Genomic DNA, 24,321 nt, shown 5'->3' on the forward strand with positions numbered 1-24,321 from the left:
AAATATATTTTTAAACAAACGATGTTTCTAAATGTTCTTTGGTTAGTTAAATAAATTTTTTTTATTTAATTTGTCTCGTTTTACTGGCAGATATTTTTTTGCAGGTATGTCAAAAATTATTATGTGTGATATCGCACGAATAAGTTATAATTTTATAAATATAACTATTCCTTGTATTAGTATAAATATGGGTTTCAAATAATACATGTCTAAAGACCACCCTCGTGTTAATAAATGCAATGAATCGGGTACCGTATAACAAAGAAATTATCCTTAATAACGCAAATCAGCAAAAACACAAGCGTTTTTTTATAGAAAGCGAATTATATAACTATCATTTTTATTATTTATTTTAATAATCCATTTCGCAACGTCGCGAAACAAAAAAAATGTGCATAGAAGTTTTTTCTCTCGCTGTCATTTATTTATTAGATGTGTGGATAAGTTCACGAAATTTGCTCTATCATGTTTCGCATTCGAGACCACAACCGAGTTACATCGATTCTGTGAAACGGACTGCTTAAATATTTATTGAGGTACGTACCGCAGACGTATAACAGTTTAAAGCTCAAAGGGTTGCAAAGTTCAAGCAACTCGTTGGTATTATTACGGTTTAGAGGATACCGGCTGCTTACCACCGCGATCGCACAAACGTATTACAACGAAATTTTTTCGTACAGTTTAAAACACTGAAGCACGATACATTAAACATTTACGCGTAAGAACCGTGCAATAAGCGACCTGCCTAGTTGTGACAGTTTAATCAAAAAACGTAACTATATTACAAGAAAAACGAGGGATTATAGTACATGTAGAAACTGTTCAAAGAGTTTTAAGATCCGAAAAATATAATGGAAGAGTCGCCAGAAAAAAACCATTAATTAGTGCGAAAAATAGAAAAAAGAATAAAAAAAAAAAAGACTTGAGTTTGCAAAAGCATACAATTCATAGGATAGTCAATGATGGAATAATGAAATTTTTTTTAAATAAAAGTAAGTTTGATGTGGCCGAAAGTGACAATAGAGTAAGAGTGTGGCGGAAAGTTAATGAACAATTAAACCCCAAAAATTTACAATGAACTGGAGAAACATGAAGGAGGTTCTGTTATGGTTTGGGGGTGTATTTCTACTCTTAGTGTAAGAGAATTAGTTTGATCGATTAACTAATATTCGCGTTCGATAACCACCTCAATTTAGTATATACGTAATAAAGTCTATTCATCATTTCTCAAACTGCAAGCTCACGTGTATTCTCGTTTCTTAACTTAACTCTGGAGGGTAACTTGTATTAAGTGGCCACATGGTCGCATCGGCGCCTGCTCGCGTTTGCACGTGTTTGACGTGTACCAATAACGAATTGCGAATCCCGTGTAGCTTTGATCCTGGTTTCCAGGAAGGTCGAGCCATTCAAATCGAGTTGTTTGCACAACCGAACTAAAAAAACGCGTTAATCCGGCAATTTCACCTATTGCATGTAATAAACTTTTCTTCTTTCTATTTAAAATCAAATTTGAGACTCGGTTTAATTTGTAATTGAAATCTTTTAAAAAATAGCGCACGCGAAGCGTTCTAGTTTGTTTTAATAATTATAAATTTCGTTACATTTGAGCATTTATGCTTCTTTTATTTTATTTTTTTATTTAAAATGCATAATTTGCGTACGTAAATATTATTAGGAGATATGACAAAGTGATATTTCAACGCGATAACGCTTGGCCACATGTTGGAAAGATTATGAAGAACACCTTGGAAGTACTTTGCCGAGACGTTTTACCTTTCGCGGCGCAATTTATACCCACATCATGCGATGAGATTTATCAATGCAAAGACGAGAATTAAAATAATGTACCGGTTATTTAATTTTCTGTGTAGAACATTATGCCCGTAAGGTGAATCTCGTTGTAGCAAATTAATCTAAAGTGTCTATAGTTTAAAAGTGAAAATAATCGATAACTCGAGTGAATTGAACGTGCCAGATTGTTGGGAGCGTACGTTGCCCCCATGTTTTCGCTGTTTTCCCTCGCGGAACATTTTGCGCATCGAATTTTTATCTATAGTCTATTATTAGTCTACCATAATCAGCACCTCCTGACATATCGAAGATGCAGAGTACCTCCTCATGCACATACGTCGTTGTGCGTAATGAAGAAGCGTAAAGGGGAGACTGGAATGTAAGAAAGAGAAAGTTCGACGGGGAAGAGAAAAGAAAGAGACGAGAGAGAGAGAAAAGTCCGCGCCGACGCATCATGTGACTGCGTAATTAGCGATAAGATAGGACCGCTGACGAAATTGTTGAGTCGAAATTAAATCCTCGTTTAGATTGGAGCATATACGGGGAAACGAAAGTAGATGTACCCTTAGAGGAATCCGGGGTGACTAAGTTAGCTATGGAGAAGCGTACCGGGCCAGAGGGGAAACCCAGCAGTCAAAAATCTTCGCGTCGGGCAATAATAAAAGTGCATTGACAGCCTGGTTAATATAATCCGACACATAATAAAAAAAAAAATTATCCTGTCGTAAATAAATTAAATTACATTGAAAATCTGCCGCGAAGGTGTACGATAAGACGTCCGGCACACCGCGGCGCGACGGTAAACCGCAGACGAGTCGACAAACAAAAATCGCAGATAAATCAGCGCCGGTCGATGACTACTGACGTGACGGAATCGACCGGGAGGCCAACCACACCATTTCTTGATTATAAAACATTTAAATAGCAAACATTATAAGCAAGTGAGCTATGAACGCAAACTAGATCTTGACTAGGTTCGTGATTATTCCTTCGCAACAATTGTGAAGAGAATGCATAAGAAAAATGTCAATAAAAGTCTTTTGTTTTTTTTACCGATAAAAAGGAAGTTGTAAGAATATTAAATGTAAACTGTCTTATGTAATATTGAGTTCTCCCCCCCAAAAAATACCATTAATTTAGTTTCTAAAACTGCATGCATTGCGCAACTTAAAGTAGCGAGAAATAATACATAAAAAAAAATACATAAAAAAAAAATTCCAGACGTTGATGACATTAGTAATCCGCAGAATAAACACAGTTATTTGATAAGATGACTAACAGACTGTTATAAAAATTATCTTAAAAATCGGGGCAGTGAAATAAATCAACTCCAGGGGCACGATAATGAGTTCTCCCTAGCAAAATACAATTAACCGGCGAAATGATATTTATCTAATTATTTCCGTTGCATTGACACCTCTTGTGTAATACCGCACGGCCGGTTACAATGATAAGAGTTAAACGTTGCTAAAAATTCGGCTCACCGAAGGAATCTATGCGGAATTTATTTTTAAATTAGCCCACCTTCGAATTAGATTTCAAATGGCTCGCGATCGGTTATATTGCACGTAAAAACCATATTGGCTGACCTGAATATAACTTTGATTAATGCTGTTTCAGCTCGTGTTACCGCGCGAAACCGCGAATGACCGGACCGGTTGTGACCGCGGCGGCGGCAGCGGCAGCCGCGGCTGCGGCAGGCGTCGGTGGTGTTCCAGTGGTGGGTGCTGGGGGCGGCAGGAGGACTTACACCGAGGAAGAGTTGCAGGCCGCCCTCAGAGATATCCAGAGTGGCAAGCTCGGCACGCGGCGGGCAGCGGTGATCTACGGGATACCGCGTAGCACCCTGCGCAACAAGGTCTACAAGCTCGCGATGGAACGCGAAAGGGACGCGTCCCTGACTAGCACCCATTCACACCCTCACGAGTCCGGCGCCCCAGCCACCACGACCATCACCATCACCACCACCACCACCACCACTACTACAACAACACCAAATACGACCCAAAACGCCTCCGCGACCACTCCGCCCCCGCAAGTGGACGAGGTAGGTTTTGGGGACAGACAACGGAAGATAGCTAGAGATCTAGAAAGAGAGAAAGAAAGAAGGAAGAATCAAAGAAAGAGAGAGAACGAGAGAGAGAGAAAGAGAGAGAGAGAGTAAGCGTGAATGGGCGAGATGCAGAGAGCGGGGAATGGAAACGTGCCACCGACACGTGCCCGAAATCTCGTCGGTCTTTCACGCGTGTCGGATAGAAAAGCCGAGGATGCAAATTCGCATTTGGCAGCGCGCGACTGAAGAATCTCGCGAGAGAATGATGCGAAGAGTCGAAGCGACGCGCAAAGATCGCTCCGTCGTCTATCCTTTTATCTCAAGAGATTCCGTTATCGATGTCCAATGTTTCGCATTCGGAAACGAGCCGATGATGCGACGAAGTGATTACGGAGTTGCCTCGTTGTTTCGTTTCAAATAATGCGGAATGTTGGTGGATTGATATCGTTGCGCGATTCGTATTCGCAAGTGCTATTTCGAGTGCATCTCCGATGTAAATGTTCACGCGCTGTTTCGATTCACAAATTATTTTCAATTCGTAAAATCGGATTTTATGCCGGCCAATAAATTACGCGGCAAGTATTATCAAGAGAAGTATCGAATAAAAAAGAAACAATTATCAGGCATTTGGTCCGATAAAATATAGTTGCAACGTAACATTTGCACGCCGATTTATATAACAAAATTGTGAAAAAGAGCTATAAATATAAATGTAATATACAGATAGATAATATACGATTAGATTTTTGTTACAAAAATTGATATCTCACTGATTAACGATTTTATAGATGAAACTTGTAACAAGTATTTGTTTATAGACACGTTGCGATAATGACTATAAATATCTATGAGTTAAGCCGGCAATATGCATCGATAATAAAGAGAAAATATTAATTAACAGCTAGCAGGAAAAGTGGCACGTAAAGAAATATTATCTTAAATAGTTACCGTAGAGATAATAAGATTATAATTGCGAGACAATTTCCAAAGTCACGTTATAGAATGTCGTCAATCTTACTCGAGAGATCACGTATCGTTCAGCCAAATCGTCCGCGTGCGAATGAGTCTTCATGATTTACGTGGCAAAATAGGTCGATTACCATGCAGAGAAACGCGGAAGGGTGGGAAACCGAACGATGCACGAGGGAAATCTCGCCGGGAAAATTCGCGAATATATACCGTTCATTTGTACCTAAGTGTGGTTTTGGTTAGGAAGAACGAATGAAGCTTCCCCAAAACATACCTCTGGCACGGCGATCGTGGACCTCGCGCGGACCGAATATGTATCTTGTATTACTAAACGATACGTATATAGTTGCCCGATTCCGCGGACTCGGTCGATCGGCGTTTACTTATATTTTAATTTCATGTAGAAAACAAAAATAGCTCTCATTTCTAGATCGCAGTAATATTAATAAATTTTCAAAACTCTGCACTAGATATTTAAAATGAACATAAACTTTTTTTTTTATCTACGAAATGTGATATACTAAATTTTTATATAAAACGTGGATAATGTAAAATTATACGGTAATACTTTACACGTATCCCTTTTTCAACATTTACTTTAAAGATATTCTTAGATTAAGAAATAATTTTGGGGGAAAAAAAAAAATAAAAAAGAAAGAGCTAGAGAGAATATTATTTGGAAATGTCTCGCGTAATTAGGCAGAGATTAATATCGACCTAGTGTGAAAAATGTTGACGGCAACTATGACGTTTGTTCGGTGTCCTCACGCTGAAGGAAAGAGATACTGGTCTATGCGGCTTCGAACCGATCGCCGTGACGTATCGTAGTGTCCAGGATTTTCTTGCATGGGCTGTTTAACTTTTTTTATCTCACTATTTGTAGTTTAACACACGGCAACTTGGTGTCCGCGAGGTTGCAAGATTCGAGGTAAGTTTTTGGGAAAATTCGTGTCGAGACGAAAGTAAGATTTGCCCGAACTCGATTTTTTTTTTTTTTTGTTCTTACGGGGTCGCGACACGGAATTTATAAATGTACCGCTTCTGAACCTCGACACTCTGCATCCTCGATGTGTCGCGCATACAATTCTCCGCATAGAAACGTTCGATCGAATAATTGTTTTGTAATGGACGGGGGATCACGGTTTCAGTAAGCGCGCCGCTATCTGTGAAACAGTCGCGCGATCGAAGATTACGGCAGATTAAACGCAGTGGTCCAATTTAATTCTCGGCACCAAATAGTGTCTTTTGCTTTGATTCATGATGATCGCAATTAATTTTGCTAAGCGCGTACAGAGAGAGAAAGAGGGAGAGAGAGAAAGAGAGAGAGAATTGTTCGTAATTGAATTACAAGGTATCAAAACGTATGCAAATGTTTAATTTCTTCTCGACAACGGCGGCAAAGTTTCTTTTTTCTTTTTTTTATTCTAAATTTTAGTATATTTTTATCTAAAAAAAAAATAAATGAGATTGAAAAATACTGTTGATAAAATTTTACGATAATATCGCTATACGATACCGAATAAATAATCTCCTTAATCGAGAAAATCTTTTGCATTGCGTTTAACCGTATCGTACTTTGCTAAATGGTGTCTAGCATCGCACGGTCCGTTGGTTGTAATAGTCGCTACTTAAAATCATCTGCCGACTGTACCTCGCCTCAGCATGAACACCGAGAGGCGCTATTTTATGATAGAACTTGCCGAGCATCGCAAGCACGGTTCTATGCGCGAAGAACGGTTAAGGTCTCATTTTTCGTGCCTGCATTTCGTGCGATCGCGTACCCGTGCCGTTTATATGTAGAAGCCATCATAGAAGACTGTTGCTTCACTTTTAGTGCAATGCATGCGCCTTAAACGAGTCCCGAGTGGTATCTCTGCACTTGAATTCCGGCGTATCTCGTCGAAACGCACGCCGAAGATAAGCTTTTCTCTACGCGAATCCCGCCCACTTTTTATTCTATTAAGGATTAGTAAGGGAAAAGATAGACGCGATTATCGTGCCTTGGGTCTTTTCTTTTTTTTTCTATTTTTTTGCTGAGGATATCGATAACGATTCTCCTATAAAATATTTGTCGCTGCTGCTTTGAAAAATATTCTATACTGATTAGCAGAGCTCTCCTGCATGGCGCTTGGCTACTTTACAATCAATGGCGATGTATGTACCGAGTGGTTTCCGTAAAGTGACTCGGTTTATATTTAACAATAAATAACTCGGTGAGCAAATAAAAGTAAAGTGCATCTTCAGTGAAAGAGCTGCGTACAAGAGTTTGCTTTTTATAAAATAACAAAATATCAAAAAGTTTGTAAAGTGGTTTTAAATTCTCGAGAAATTCTCAAGATTTACAAAACGTCACTTCGAAGTAGTTAAAACCGATGCGTAATTTTTTTTTTTCTTTTCTTTTTATATTAAATTCATGTAAACATTTTCATAGCTCGTTTTCCCTGCATTACGTTTTCCTCAATTTTATTTATTAATTATTATAATTTTTTTTTTATGTGCAACGTAAGTCACTTTACGGAAAACACTTCGTATATATCTACATGGACAATTAACACTTACACACGATACAAATATACGTATTACTCTAGACACCTCTCGATGAAGCACTCGAACGAGAAGTTGTCATTTATGAGCAGTAATGGTTGCTTAATGACTATCGATGATGAAAAAAAAAAAGCAATGCTTCTATTCATGTCTCTAGAGACGGAGTGGAAGTACCTACTTTTACTTTCCTCGAGAGGACAACTTGACTGTAATTTGCAATTTAGATGCTCTTTTATCAACGAGAAATATGCAGAAATCGCTAGAAGAGATTTTTTTTTAACAGGTGGACGACAAGGAACTGTCCGGTGCGGAAGAAGAGAAGGAAGTCGAAAAGGCCCTACTGAAGCCTCTGCTCTCATTGGAGGATCTCGTAAGGTTTTCTACGCTCGAGGGAGCCGGCGGCGATTCCCTCAGGAACCTGCTGCAACGGGGACACGAGACGGGTGCCGAATGGCCGGGATTGGAACACGCAAATATTGGTCCCTATATTCAAAAAATGCTGGCTGCCGCTGCACCATTAGGTAAAATTAATTCTTAATAAATTAAAAATTTATAAACTCGTTTTAAAATTAATTTTTTTTTTTTTTTTTTTTTTTTAACGATAAGTATAAGATTGCACGCATGCACGAAGTTACTTTACTGTGTAAAAATAGCGTCATACGTTGACATTCGAATATTGGGACATTTGCGATAAGGATTTATTTTATTCATTCACACCACTAACCAATCTGCGTCAAGAAAGGAAAGCCGAAAAGTGTATTACACCACGATAAGACTTCTAGAATCGATAGAAGCCAGGCCCTAGTTAATCAGCTCGCCGATATACACATACATATTGTATGCATGTATTATATCGCTTTCGAAAACTGCAATTTTATTTAGCTTGAATCTATATTTCGATTTTCTAATTAACAAGAAATTATCACGATATATTCATCAGTACTAACGGACAAATTTCTATAAATCTTGCAATAATGATATAGGCATGGATACGCGAGACTATCGCATACCCGACGTAATGAGGAAGCTGATGTGCGAGGACAAGAGGCTGAACAAGAACGTGAACGGAGACCAATCGCAAACGCATCATCCGCACCATCCCCTCGCCGCGCATCAAACGCAGTCACAGCAGCGCGCGCCCATGACGAACGACGACTTCAATCCTAACATTGAAGAAGAAGCCAGCGACAGCGCTCAGGGTAGAGCGATACTGAAGATTCCGTCCTACAAGCCCGCCAGTACGCCGGGTTGTTCCAGTAAAAACGGCGAGCCGACATCCGCCGCGTTCGCCCAGAGCTTCGCAGCAGCCGCCTCGAGTCCGGGCCTCCTGGAGCGAGCCAGTCCAGCGTTCTCCGGTACCAGCAGTCCCACGAATTCGCTGGTGGGCAAAGCGGTGGCCGTTAATTTCCGCGACGTCATCGCCAAGAGCATCAGCGTCAAGTTCCAAGAGGGTCAGGCGCCCGGCGCGGCCGGTATACCGGGCTGTCAGCAAGCAGGCGTCGTTTCGTCGCAGCAGGCCATGATGACGGACCCGAGCCCGTTCAAGAGAGGTCGTTACACACCTCCGCAACCATCGCAGCAGCAGTCACCGGCGCAGCAGCAATCCAAGCAGCAGGCGCAAGAAGCGAATAAATCGAAACCTAGCACCGGCGGAAAAGGAACCAGACCTAAGCGCGGCAAGTACAGAAATTACGACCGGGACAGCCTCGTCGAGGCGGTACGCGCGGTTCAACGCGGCGAGATGAGCGTGCATCGCGCCGGCAGCTTTTACGGAGTTCCGCACTCCACCCTTGAGTACAAAGTCAAGGAGCGGCATCTCATGAGGCCGCGCAAAAGGTAAGTTGATTTTTATTTGCCCTTTGATAAAGTTTTTTTATCTTTTACTTTAATTTCGCGTTTTCTTTTTCTTTTTTTTAACTTGCCGACGTTGCGAGTAAAATTTTAATAAAACTATCGGAATATTTTTTAAATCATATTTCGCAAATTATTATTATAAAAAAAAATATATATATATAAAATTATTAAAAATAAAAAGTTCTAATTTTAGTTAATCTTTTTTCTAGGGACCAGAAGCAACCGGACGACAAATCGAAGGAGACCGCGACAACGGCAGCAGCGGCGGCGGCAGCGGCCGCGGCTGCGGCTGCGGCGATGCGGCCGGGCACCGCTGGTGTCGACAAGAAGCCCCAACTGAAGCCGCAGAAACCGTTTACACCGCCCGGCGGTATACCCGGTCCGAACGGACTGAAAATGCCTCCGTTTATGGAGGGTATGCCCCACCTACCGTTCGGACCCTTCAACTTCTGGAACCCGACGCCCTTTATGCCCTCCCCCTTCATGGGTGGCGCGCCGAACGTACCGATCCTTCCGGAACAATATTTCGCGTCGCAGAGAATGCGTGGATTACAGGAACAACAACGAAACGCAACAATGGTACAACAGCAACAGCACCAGCAACGAGACCGAGACGGAGTCGGCGTATCCGGAACGGCGGACGCGGCTGGAACTTCGAACTCTCGAAGCGCTTCGATAGCGAAGGCGCCGCGCGAAGTGGTGGAGAGTATCTACGACGGACCCGGGGCGAACGGTAGTTTCCTGGACAATCTGATCAGGTCGAGCCTTGAGACAGGCATTCCGAGGGACCAGCGGGCGATAGCGGAAGCGAGAAATCAACAGCAACAGTCGCAGCATCCGGAAACGATGAGCAGCAAGACGCTAATCGACCAGCTATGCAGAAATTCAAGGAGAACCCCGCTGCCGCGAATGACGCAAGACAGTAGCGAAGACGAGAGTTATCGAGGACCAACGGGAGGCAGAATAGTGCCAGAGAGACCGGAGCGCGTGCCCACGGTCGATCTAAGCCCCTCGCCGTCGGAGAGAGGCCGCACGGAAGACGGCAGCGACCGGCTGACGTCCCCGCCGACGCCTCTGTCTATTTCTCGAGCGGGTAGCAGGGACGAGGACAGCACCCGCGACTCGAGGATCGATCGTAGTAGCAGAGAGCGCGAGGTTCACAACGGCGGCCAGGAGGATCGCGACCGGAAGCAGCCTCTGAGCTTGCAGCAGCAACAACAATCACAGCTGAACCACTACCCGGACTTACACAACCTCTACGCCGCGTCAACTGACAAAAAAAGTGCCTGTGATAGTAAGCTTATAGTAGATCATTCGAGCCAGAAGACTCAGCCGCAGCAACAACAAAAGGAATACGCTACAGTGAGCGGGCTGGTCGTGCAACTGCAGAGGGGCTACAACACCGCGAGCAGCAGATCCGGCGAGCCGACTAACAGCCAACAGCCGGCGGCGGCGGAGCAGCGCAGCACCGCGCTCAGCATGGAGGATTCCGTAGAGTAGACGAAAGTCAGTATCAGTTATCACTAAAGTATACAGTTACGAGTACAGTAAAACAAAAGAAAAGACCCATATACAGTAAGTCCACATTCCCGCCCAGATCTCTCACACGCACCGTAACCCGTGCGCCTTCTCGTCGTTGCGCGCCGCAAACCGGGTTTCCCTTCGCGCCTTACTCTATTTTCCCTATTTCGCCCGCGTCGGGCGACGAAAAACGGCCACGGAGGCAGAAAAGCTCCTCGCGCCGAATGATCGATTCGAGTACAGGGACGAAGGGAATCCTCAAGTACCGCCGCCGACGCGATAAATACCCTCGATTGTCCAATGACCCCCATTCCCCCATCTGCTCCTCCACGACCTTTCTATTCTGATTGGAAAAAGACCTCGAACGTCGCGAGGCAAGTAAACTGCAAGAAGGGGAGAACAAAAAGTGGCGATGCACAAGTGCTAGCGCAGCTAACCGTAAAAAAAAAAAAAACCTACTGCGATTTCGCCAATTAACGCATAACTCGCCGTATAAACCCGCGTCCGGCTGGCCCACGGCTCGGCCAACTTGTTGTTAGACGCGCGTGCAGGAAACCCTTTCGACATATAAGCGAAGATACATCTCGCACCAGAGTATAATACCCGAGAAACGTAACGGATAAAAGACACGCGACTTTGTTCATCGTGCTGAGTATTCACGCGCGACACGCTTTAGCAGACGCAAGGACTCATTCTGACCGCGTTTCTACAAGCCCAACATTCCAAGAGATTTTCCCACACACAAGTATCTCATACACCCAGCAGCATTACGCGCATTTATAACACATACACACACGTCGTGCATACGAAACAATTACATATACGTGATTATACAAAAATAGGGAACATAACGAGATACTTAGGCGTTGCGTGCGCGCAATGTGTAATTGCAACGGCGTAGCCGAGAATCTTATATTCGCGCCGCTGGTGGTTCAAGCTTCACGAAATCACGTTGCGCCGATGTAGGATTTCCATTTCTATGATAGACGCGGAGAAGGATCCGGAGACGAGCCCGTTACGTTTCGCGATATAGTCTTGGCCGTCGAAGGAGGCTTCGGCCGCGACGCCAACGTGATGCACGCATGGGCGCACGCAGCGCGGAATGTTAGCCGTTCGATGATTATTATTACGATTATTAATTATTACAACCACTATCAATCGGTGGACGACGACGAAAGGTTTAACGATGGAACAAAAATGCCGACGCGACAGCATATTTTTTCCTCTGCGAGTGTAAAACTACCTAATCCAAAATGAAAAAAAAAAAAAAAAACTTATTGTCTACTATTTAAACACTACTTAACTAAGGAGCGATATAATTATATAAGGAATAATATATTATATATACATATATTTTTTGGTCATTACGAACGTGTGCGGAGCGAGAACGAGCCAAAGCTTTTGTTGGCGCGCGTAGGTGACATTTTCTTCATTTTTTTTTTGTATTTTTTTTTTCCACGAGGCGACAATATTTCTATAATCTCGGTTGTTTCGAAGCCAGCGCTCGACGTGAAAGCGTCCCACGTTTCGGGCGTGAAAATGGGAAGAATACAGAAAAAAATATCGAGAATACGATCTTCGTTGTTGAGAATTGCCCACAAATTCGCGAGTGATCATTTTGAATCGAACGATTAACACGAATTGGCACATTCGAGCCAAAAATTTACGTTTGTTCGACTATAGAATTTTTTTTATACTCTCACAAGAGTTTGCGTATACTAAACAATGTAAAAAAAAAATTATGTTCTTTTTTAAATAAGTATAAAGTGTTTAAAGTTCTTTTTTTTATATTAAATAAACAATTTTATTTTAATCTATAAGTATTGAAATATTATAATTTCAAGTTCGAGGTTTTTTTAATTGTACGCCTAGTTTTAGTCTTTTTGTTTCACATAAAAAAAAACTTGAAAAAAAATTTATTCTGAGCTGTTTCTTTCTTTTTCTTATTTTTGTGAGCAATTACGGCCATTGAAGATCGCGATTTTTCAACGTCGCACTACGGAGGTTAAATTGCAATTCGAATTCAGACAGCGATAAGCATTTTTCAAATGCGAAATCAGGACGTGGGATATGAGAGGAAAAGATACTGTTGCAGTGCGCGCGCCGGCTTTCGATTCGGTTTCTTCGATGCCGGAAGCGCAGAAGTTTTTCTTAAGCGCGAGACACCCACTTTTTGATACAAATACAAATTTTCTACTGCATAAAGGAAACGAGATAAAAAAAAAGAAGAAAGATAGAAGCTGCAATTGCAGTAGCGTAAGCGAAGGCAGTGTTACGTCGTTTCTTCGCAAAGGAAAAGACTTACTAAACCTAGAAATATTTTAATCTGTTTTCGTTTCTCATACATATCGCGGCTCTCGTAAGCGATATTATGCATTAGGAACCAGCAGACTCATTGCGACGCGTCGGGATGGATTTTTGGCAGACACTTCGGATACGTTTCGATTGTCTGCCGTATGTTTGAAGTAACGACGACACGAATATTGAACAAATGACGAATACGTTTCGAACGACCACACGTCTCTTTTTCTTTTATTTTCTTATTATTTTTTTTTTTTTATACGAATGCATGTTTAATTGCTCGCGATATACGTTCACGTTGGAAAGTAATTTATTAAAATTTAATAAATTATTTTATTTGAAGTTAATATTTAATTTTTAAAGAAATATATTCCTGTAAAAAAAATATCCAACTTATAGTATAATAATAATAAAAAAAGAATATAGAAATTTCTTACTTTTCTAATAATAATAATTTAACGACGTGACTATTGTCACATTTCTTTTGCCTAAAATTCGACTTTATAGAGAGATGGTCTGTGGTTAGTATTAAATAAAGTGATTTCGTCATTTCGTTAAGCGTAGCAGGCAAACAGTTGGACCAAGACGAAATCGATAAAGACAAAAGCAGAAGTAGGAAGGATCGGAGGCCAGACGAACGCGATAAACAAAAGAAAGAAAAAAGAAAAAACGGCGACAAAAGAAAAATAAAATGGTGCTGTAGTGCGGGCCAGGATTTCCTATTTTTCTCGCATAGTCAAGTGTAGTCGCGGGAAAATGACGCGAATAAAACGCAGAAAAGAGGAGGCAGCAGTAAGAAACGAAAAAAGGATGATCCACACGCACTCATCTCATGACTCTCTTTAAAAGTAACGACTGAAAGACTCTAGGCTGTACATAAAGTATAAGGCATGTATGTTCGGTGTTTTAAAAATGCAAAAATTCCTTATTAATGAAAAAAAAAAAAAAAAAATTATACCTACGAAAAAAGTAAACCATATAGGCAAGGCTACTCTCTCGGTGTTTTTTGGAACTAAACTTAAAATTTACCCTATTTAAAGCAAAAAAACCGTGAATAATGTAACTTTAAAGGAAGCGCGCGTAAACGCGGAAAAAAATAAAAAAAAAAAAAAAAACAAGATATTGAGTGTAAACGTTAAGGTCTCCTTAGGGTTAAAGAAAAAAAAAATAAAAGTAAAAAATAAGCAGAACAGCAACAAAGCGAAATGCAAGCTAATTATGATTGTGTGTAAACGTAAATTTAAACCTTCCTTCGCCCTGTGTCCGCTAAGTCACTTTTTAACTATCCACCCCACCACACCACCCTCGCCTGCCTCTCTTCCCTTTATTCCTAGTTCACCTACTATTTCTCACACTTCCTCGCAGACACATCTTTGATGAAATCTACACGTCACTCGGTGTGATCTGATTCTATTCGATGCCTCAAAATGTCTTTTTCTAAACGTTCACCAGGCATTATTGTGCGAAAAGGAGGGAAATATGTTTATACACTTGTTCCGATCACTGACTCACCCACTCCCTTTTACCACCCTTCCCCCCCATGATCCTTAAAGCCCATCTAAACCTATAACCACCCGTGAATTCGCATCACCAATACATCTAGAAATTCAAGCCCGATACCTTTTATCGAAAGATTTATCGTTAGATGTGAAAAAAAAAAGATATTTATCGTACGGATGATAGTATACGTGCGTACACTATGATTGTCGTTAATTCAATTATGGTTACGATATTCGTCGCGACGTTAAGTGCGGTCTATAATCGGCGGATCTCAAATCTCTACGATCCATCACGTGCAACGCGATATTATTGGTAATTTTTCATTTTTATTTTCTTTTTCTTTCTTTCGTTTTATATTTCGTAATTAAATATATACACCAAGAAGAAAAAAAATAGAAAGCGCGCGAGCAAAATGTGGGACATAAAAGAATACTCTCGGTCCAAAGTTCGTGTCGCCGAAAATAATTCGCAGTTGCTACGGATACCTGTTCTGTCATCGAATTTGAATCAAATTGGCTCGTAATTGGATCGATTTCTGCAAGCAGATGACCAAATTGTCGGTGGTTTCCTCTTAAGTACATTATCCTATTAAAATTTGTAATTTTATACCTACATATTCGATAACTAGACGAAATTTAGCCGAAACGCGTGAAGATATTAATATTTATAATTAGGATAAAATATAAATCAATGTAACACAATTTCTTTACGTTTTGCTTCAAAAGTTAAAACAATAATTAATATCAACTAATAAAATAATATTGTAAAAAAAAAAAAACAGTTCTCTTATGCTCAAGTAAAAACGATTTTCTCTTTCTCAATCAATTAACTATAAAAAGAAGCTGGACTATATTTTTTAAAGAAAAAAAAGTTCGTTGTTTCTGCACATTATTAATTTTACAAATATATAACAGCTAATAACGTTAATTAAAATTCATCAATTCATTGTTCGACTTGCACGTGGCAACCAGAAAGGCGACACTTTCGACGACACGGACCGCTGTAATATGCTCGAGGCTCGCTCGCGTAATTCAGGATGGGACGATTAGATCGCGACAATTAGCACGATCGACGCGCTGACGACGTAATTAACGATACGTCCGCGTAACGATCTCCCAGCGACACGTCGACGGGTCTGTCGTAACAGTTTAGACTACCTAGACCTAGAGTTGACTCTTCTCTCGCGGCAAATTCCAAAGATTCTCAAAAATCGGCGTGATACTTACGGGACAACACCGTGCAGCTTCGCGATAAAACGCGATTGTTATCCGGACGAGCGATCCGACGATACGCGAGGTCTCATCCTTTCGCGCGAGAAAATGGGGGAATTATTGAACGCTGATCGAGGGAGATATTTACTTTGCTTTTCGGCGACTATCTTCGTGTAATATCTACAGAGATTCCTCCGGAATTCCCATTCTATCTTCAAAAAATTGCTACGCGCGATGATCGTTGGGGAAAAGTATAAAAGAACGCGAAGCTAGACGTGTACTATTTGCGGACGCGATTGTTATAACACTGTCGATCTTTCCGTTCTTTTTTATTTTTTTATTTTTTCTTTCTTCTTTTTATTTTCTTTTTTGAGAGAGACGATGGAACGAAAGTACGGCGGAGACTACACGAGGTGACAAAATTGTATCGTTATTCTGCGTTATTTGCAAATCGAGCCTAGTTTCTTTTATACGTGTGCTCACATGCGTCGCACAATAACGATTCTCGTCCAATTTTGAAGGCAACTGACGAAAAAAAAAAAACTTGATGTTACATGTATCTCGGAAACATAGTTAGATTTAAAGGGAATATAAAAATCTAGGAAAAAAAAAAAATGTGAAATAAAGCGTCTGAAATATTTCCAATGATCTAAATGTCTTTAGATGCTTCAGTGTTACGTATCATAGATATTTACATTACCCTAATTAAAAAGTCTCTGGTCTTTGAGACACAGTTATCATATTGCGATACGTGAAAGGCGCGTGTATAAAAGATACTCCGACGGTATTGACTTTGCTTAATTTGATCAGAGAATTTTAAAGGAACCATTTAGTTCCACTGATCCCGTTCGTGCTTACACTTCTTATCGTCCCTCTCTTCGTCGCGGGCGATACGCTAAACAATCCGGCGAGTGACGGATTGGTCGAATATACGGAAAGGAACAGAAATCTTTAAGAATTAAAAGATGATATATTATATTAAAATATCTGTGATGTAAAAAGTAACAAAATTTTGATGTATATTTTTCACAAATTATTGTAACCAGCTAGTGTATATGTAATAAGATTATGGATATATATTATATATATATTATATATATATATATATATAAAGAAAAAAAGACTATTGTAATTACGGTGTGCGAAGACAAAGACGAATAAGAAAAGGCAAGTCGAGAATTAATTAACGGGACAAAGTGAGCAAGTAGGGAAAGGGAAAGAGAGGTTAGAGAGAACGAGAGAGAAAGAGAGAAAAGAATAAAGAAGAGCGAGAGATAGATAGGTAGATAAGTAGGAAGAAAGGAAGACGCGGAAGAAGCGTGATCGCGAAATTACGTTGATCCACACCGGTGGTCAGACGGGACCAAGATGGCGGGCATCGCTCGGAAAGTCGGGTCCAAAGATTCCCGTTTTTACGTTTTACGTTTGCACACCTCTTTATGTTCTCACGCGCGTGCTCTTTCCGCTTTCATCGAGTCTCGATCGGCAGAACGAGGGGAAACGAAGGGACTCCCACGTTTTCTTTCTCCGTTCGCCGACTTTGTTCGGAAGGAAAGGAGAAAGGGCCGTGGGTCCCTTCCGGTGGCCTTTCGCGCGAAGGGATTCGGACGCGATTACTGGATAATGGAAAACTGGAAGATTTGGTCCGATTGGCCCTGAAACGGCTCAATGTCAGCTACCTCACAATATTGTCACGTTTGGTATGGTTCCAACAAAAAATGCTCGTGTGTCCGTTAAGATACTCGGCCCGGCTTGCTTCCTCTAATTTTAACCGGTTACATTTTATTATTAACTTTGACAAAAACTGCTCTGTTGCTTAGCGTTCTTGCAGCTTGATCTTATTTTTTTTATAAAGCGACGAGCTTATTTAAAAACATTTTTTATTTTAATAATGAAAGTATTACATTTAATTGTTGAATTAGGTACATGACGTAGATTATTTTAAATACGCATGATACTCGTAATGTAAGTGTATAAAGAACGTTCAAAAAAAATTTTTTTTTTAGTTTAAGACCCCGAAATATTTCTCATTTCGACAATAATCGGTAACTGAATTTTTCCACAATTCGATTTATCGTGCGCTTTCTTTTTAAGTCGCCGGCGTCGGAAATAGAATCGTCTCGCGTTCGCGATCGATGGACACACGGGCATTGGACAAACGCGGTCGTATGAAAAATGGTCTAAACAGTTCCAAATTGTGCCTAAGTTATGAAGTTGCGTTTTTACGACTTTCACAGTAGCACGAATTATGTAGATGAGACTATCGTAGCAGCAAACAGATTTAGTTGGAGCGCGCTTGACCGGGGCGATAACAGTGAACGCGAATAGAGACAACAGAACGCGTTATACGAAGTGTCTCGGACACCAAACGCGACAAAACGTTGAGGATAATTAGATCTTTAGGAGACAAATAAAACTTCCATACCATTTTGCAATATTTGCGCTATTACCCGAGATATGAATTTTTTAAAAATTAAGCAACGGGACAAATGAGAGCAGCGCGCGGTTAGAACGGGCGCGTGCTAAGAGATTAAGCTCTGCTCACGTGAATCACGAATTGGACAACGTGCGAGCGAGACGAGGCGACAAACGCGCGAGTAAGGCGATGCGACGGTGTATGCGAACGAGGCGATGTGATAACACGCGAGAGAGACGAAGCGATAATGCATGCGAAGAGAAAGAACGACGACGCGCGAGCGAAGCAAAGTTCCGAATTCGTATGCAATTATTATTTTTTGGCATGAAAAATATATAATTTCCACACCACCTTAAATTAAGATAGATACCTTGGTGCGCTTTTTCTTAAAGTGGTATCCCCAGGAGGCCTAAATCTATTGCCAAAATTAACGCGTTAAACTTTGGCAGTGGATTAAGCCTCTTAAAAATACCACTTAAAAAAAACGCACCAAGATATCTACCTCAATTAAGATGTTGCGGTAATTATTTATTATTTCTCGGCATGAAAAAGATATCATTTCCACACCACCTTAAATTGAGACAGATACCTTGATGCGCTTTTTTTTAAAGTGATATCCCCAAGAGACCTAAATTCACTGCCAAAATTAACGCGTTAAACTTTGGCAGTGGATTAAGCCTCCTAAGGATACCACTTTAAAAAAAACGCACCAAGATATCTACCTCAATTAAGATGGTGTGAAAATGATATTATTTCCATGCCGAGAAATAATACATAATTGCATACGAATTCGGAACTTAGCTTCGCTCGCGCGTCGTCGTTCTCCTCTCCGCATGCATTGTCGCATCGCCTCGTTCGCGCGTTATCACATCGTCTCTCGTTCGCACACACCGTCGCATTTCCTCACTCGCGTGTTTTCATTTCGTCTCGCTCACACGTTATTCAATCCGTGATTCGAGTGAGCAGAGCTGAATCTCTTAGCGCGCGCCCGTTCTAATCGCGTGCTATCATTTGCCTCGTTGCTTAAATTTTTTTTAAATTTATATCTCGGGTAATAGCGTAAATATTGCAAAATGATATGGGAGTTTTATTCGTCTCCTAAAGATCTACTTATCCTCAACGCTCGTCGCGTTTGGTCTGGGACACTTTGTATAGTTTCTTATTAAAGTAAATTAAACAAGGGTGTATATTACCTACACATACGTTTCAGGGCCGTCCGACCGCCATCTTGCGTTCAACTTTATGATTCGTTTTTTCGAATAAGTGCAATTAGGTACACGAACAGGACACACGCCCACAGGCACGCATTCATTCACATACATATAAGTACACACGTACATCTTCCCTCCCCCCAGCCCATACACACATACAAACATACACGTGCGCTCGGATCCGCGCGCACAAGTACGCGAGACACGTCGAGGAAAAAAAAAGAAGAAAAAAAAAGTGGAATAAAACGAGTTGTTACGCGCTAAGTTACCGTTTTTTAAATTCTATTTTCAATTCACGCGTATTCTCAAATGTTGGAATTTTCGTGATCAACGAAGAGCTGGCCTGTCATTCATATAGAGTTACATATACAGGTTTCACACGCATAACATTTACGCAGACATGAATACACGTACACGAAACATATACAATCAAGCGACCGACGTCGATTCGATAAGAAAAAAAAAAGGTCTTTCCTCGTGTACGCACGGATCTTTCCTTAAAATTAACGAGACACGCATTTTAAATAATAATGTAACGAAGAAGTATCTTACTAAACATAATTTAAATTGCAATTTAGAGATCTTCGTTATATTTTAAAATTAATTTTTTTTTGTAAAATAATATAACATTAATTAAAAAAAAAAAATACATTAAATTTTAAAAAATAGTTTCAATAATACAATTTATTTTATCGACAACTCAAAATAATAATAATAATAAATTTTTTAATGGCATACAATTGTAATTAATAAAAAAAAATCAAGCTATCAGGAAATATAAATAATTTCAAAAGTGTAACGAAAGATCCGCGCGTACACGAGTCTGATAAAAAGTCCACGTAAGTTCGCCTGAACCAATCTAGTAAAACGAAAGTCTCCGTTGTCGGTCGAGAACTCGGAATTTCCTGATCGGCTTTAATAAGTTCGTAATCTGCAGACTTTTTTCAGTCATGAAGTGACTCTAAAAGCACACAAAGGCTCGGTGAGCGAGCAGCATTGTATGCGATCGACCATGTACGCGTTAGCTAAAATAAATGAAGAAAGAAAAAGAAAAAAAAAGAAAGAAAAACAAAAAGAAGAAGAAACAGAATACCGACCGAATTGTGTTCAACTGGGTGAACCTTTGTTGTCGTTTCGACGTCGGGCGACGGATACATGTATCGTAGATAGGATAGATAGATATACGACGAGCGAAGTCGGAAGATTTGAACGCGAGAATGGCAACATGGAGAAACCGGTGCCGAGATTTTCGCCTCTGAGGGATCGCGAAGTAAGCGAAAGCTTCTAATGTCACGACTGTTGAGAATATCCCTAAGTGAAACTCGCGCCGGCTGGAAATTAACGCGATCCACTCGCGAGATTTAGCTTTGCCCTTTCCCATGCTTTCGTTTCCGTGCTAATTAAATACTATCGAAATGCGAAAATTTAACCATTTTTTTCTTGCGTTTTTTAAATACGCACAAATTAATATCAAGTAATCTTGCGTCGCGAATCGCATGAAATAAAAATCTCGTAAAATACATTTACACTCCTTGTATAGCAATCGAATTAAATAAGAATTTATAAAATTAATAAAATACGCTGTAGAATTATTTTTATGAGTTAATCGATCTTAAAAAAAAGGCAGTCGGTATAAATTATATTGACACTTTGCATATTTTAATTCGCAAGTTTTTATTTTTTTATTTTTGATGTTACGTGGCTTTATAGCTATCGATTCAAGATTCGGAAAGAAAACTTATACTTTAATTTCCACCGGAAGGTTGATCAGAGGCGATAGTTTCTTGGCACCGGCTCAACCTAGACTTTTCGACTAGTAGCGATTAGGTAAATGGCGCTAGTACTACGCAGCTAGCATCGATGGTACTCGTAGTTTGGCGCTTTGGTTGTTTATATATCGTATTCTTTTCTATACTCTATCATTATCGACAGATCCGATTTGATTGCGCCGATCACCAAAATCGTAACAAATCGAGTCACGTCGCCGAGATGAGAACTGTCTTTGCCAATGACGAGTACCGAGATTAAAAAATATCAAAGTTTATTCAATATGTATAATTTTTTTTTTTTTCTTCAATTTTTTTTGTCACGCAGTATCGATTTTACAAGAAAAAGTATGACACTTGATCGTAATGGATATTTAACAACGCGAAAGAAAATATCTAAGAAATTTTCTATTAAATTTTTTTATTTTTTATTATTCGAAAAATGTAATAAGGCGTGCAGGGTAAAGCGCGATTTTTTTTTTTTTTCAATTAAAATTATAAAATTGATCGCTGGTACTCAATTGTTAGTAGCAAAACGTTTGCAGACCTGAGTAAACACCGGAGAGCTTCAAAGTACGACCAATTAATTTTACGGACCAAGTACGTTGAATCGCCGGATAAGAAATCGCCGTCGAAAGGCACGCCACGCATAAGCAGAAGATAAACGAGTTTCATCTCCATCTCGCGCGCGTTCTCCGCTGTTCGATTTCGGTGACGATAGTTCGGCGCGCAATCAGACCGGGTCACGTCTACGGGCGACAATGGTTTCAGCAATTAATTAAGAAAAGTGACTATAATCGTGGGAGAAATGAATTAAGCAAACTAAGCATCCGAGATCTTTAGAAGGTCCCCCCGGTGCCCTTCCTCCGCACTACCCTTGAACAAACCCTACAACAGGATTAACCCACCGACCCCGCCTCCCCCGTCCGCCAACGGAAACCTCTGCGCAAACCCAACGCTCTTATTACAGCTTTCACCCGCAGCTAATTCCCCCCGGCCGCATTCGCATACTCGGCGACACGCGAAACAGCATATCAGAAATAACAGTACACGCAGTCTGCTCTCTAACATTACAGCTACAACAACATTGCAATAGCCTCCCGACACCAGTCGTCTCCTTACAGTAACAGACGGGCCGCCGAGACGGGATCGACGTTGCCTTCGATCGCGACGGGCGCGAGATAGCGAAGGCCGCTAGAAACGTGCGACGATTAGTACGACCAATCGATAACGGAAGCATATCACGAGGGACCCGCGTACGATCGACGAGGACGCGGGATGTTCTCGGTAGCCGAGCAATCATCCAGCGGGAATTTAATGGCTCGGGCTTCAACGATTAATCGCGATTGTCCGTTGTAGCAATTAATTAATCGTTTGTTCTACTTCGGGACATCCGGCTTTTGGCCCTTTGAGACGGACGCGGGGACTTCGAATCGGGTCCAATCGGTAGATTAGAGATCGAGAGCGCGAGACGCGCGGCGCGTTTAACGAAGATCAATCGAAGCAACCGTCGATCCTGGATTGGAATCCAGGCGGCCGTGCGCGCACCGGGCTGAATACTCGCCCAGTGCTTAATAAGCAAAGCAAAGCAAAAAAATAAAATAAAATAATAAATAAAGTAAACAAATAACCGGCAACAACATACACACGCTACAGGCAACAATAGATATTTCTCTCAGCATCAAGGCTCATCGGTGATCGCGCGGTGTCCGCGGCTACGATCGCTCGTGGCAATCGCGGCGCCTGTAACGGTTACCGTGCGGCAAAGCAAACAAAATAGGAATAAAAAAAAAGGAAAAAAAAAAAAAACAAGAAAAACAAAACGGTACAGATAACTGAAAAAAAATCTCTACGTCATATGCATATATCCAGCAGTGATCTACGCGAAATACAGAAAAGCATGCCACAAAGAGCAATGCGAAAACAAGAATCGCCACGGCCTCGGAGCCGCGATCGATCGGCGGGGCTCGAATCGCTATCGACGACCCGGTGGCGATTTCGCGGACGCGTCAGGGAAGACACTCGACGAGCCTCGATAAATGTTCGAAGCGTTCGCTCGGGGAAACTATCGCGCGATCGCGACGAAAAATACCGGCGAGGAGACGTCGAGCCCTATCTACCGATCAACCGCGTTGCGATACCCGGCACGGGATTTTGTCCGTCGGTCGCGGCGTACGCGAGGCCGGGCGAAAATTTTCCCGTAAATCAAAACCCGCAGTCAGATGCAGAATATAAGTGCAGAAGAAACAAACTACTATAGTATAAACACACAGAAAGATATATTATATATAAAATATATTAATTATTATTATGATTCTTATGATTATTATTATTATTATTAAATACGTAAAACAATATTATTAATAACACCGAAAAAAAAAAAAGGAGTACTGTATTGCTACTATTATTAATTATTATGATTCTTATTATAAATTTAATGAAGACAAAATAACATTCCAACCGTCAATGTGCCACACGACTTTTTATATGCTCTTAAGGAAAACTTAAAAAAAAAAAAAGAAGATGCTAACGCGAAGTTAGGGGTACGCGAAGTTAAACAGTACCAGGGTAATCGTAGTAAAGCAGCGAGGAGGCAAGGCTTGAAGGGAATACCACGAGGCATTCGCGTAAGGGTTGACAGAAACCCTACGAGATAAGGCTCGACGGGAATATAAGGGGGAATGCTAATTTTAATGAGAAACAAGCGTTTCTCACGTGGGTATATATATATTTATATACTTCGTTGCTTATCTTGTAATTAAAAAATTTTACGCCAGAAATTTCGTTCACCGATTACCTAATAGCTTACTTCAGTTACTCGACCGTCTCATCGAATTGAAAATAGAACTCTGACAGTTTAATTTTTTTTTTCTTTTTCTTGTGTGCCCCAGTCTATTTCGTTATTAAATCTCCGCTTTACGTAAAAAGATCCTTCGGTTCGATATTTCTAGCCGCAGACCGCTAGAATAATTGAGACTATTATTTATCAAATGTTTATAAAAATATAAAATTTTTAATATAATTCGACACACATGAAATAAGACATCGTGTCATATAATTCAGTATTAATATAACGTTTAAACGTTTTAATTAAAATCGACATTACAAAACAGTCCAATAATTTAACTGAAATAGCGCAAATCGAGCCACCAGACAGTCGATCGAATAAACTTACTAAAACCGA

General features: G+C 40.7%; 1 protein-coding gene across 4 annotated transcripts in view; it reads left to right on the forward strand.

Annotated features, from left to right (window-relative positions):
• Eip93f (Ecdysone-induced protein 93F) overlaps positions 1-11,042 on the forward strand; it is a 149,725-nt gene extending 138,683 nt beyond the window's left edge. For all 4 annotated transcript variants that reach the window (XM_070674716.1, XM_070674717.1, XM_070674715.1 and 1 more), the window contains 4 exons: positions 3,412-3,838; positions 7,641-7,878; positions 8,341-9,193; positions 9,421-11,042. In XM_070674716.1, coding sequence (XP_070530817.1) covers positions 3,412-3,838; positions 7,641-7,878; positions 8,341-9,193; positions 9,421-10,711 — 2,809 coding nt within the window. In that variant the 3' untranslated portion in view covers positions 10,712-11,042. The remainder of the gene's footprint in view (positions 1-3,411; positions 3,839-7,640; positions 7,879-8,340; positions 9,194-9,420) is intronic.
• The last annotated feature ends 13,279 nt before the right edge of the window (positions 11,043-24,321 follow it).

This window comes from Cardiocondyla obscurior, linkage group LG02 (assembly GCF_019399895.1).
Source record: "Cardiocondyla obscurior isolate alpha-2009 linkage group LG02, Cobs3.1, whole genome shotgun sequence".
Classification (NCBI taxonomy): domain Eukaryota; kingdom Metazoa; phylum Arthropoda; class Insecta; order Hymenoptera; family Formicidae; genus Cardiocondyla; species Cardiocondyla obscurior.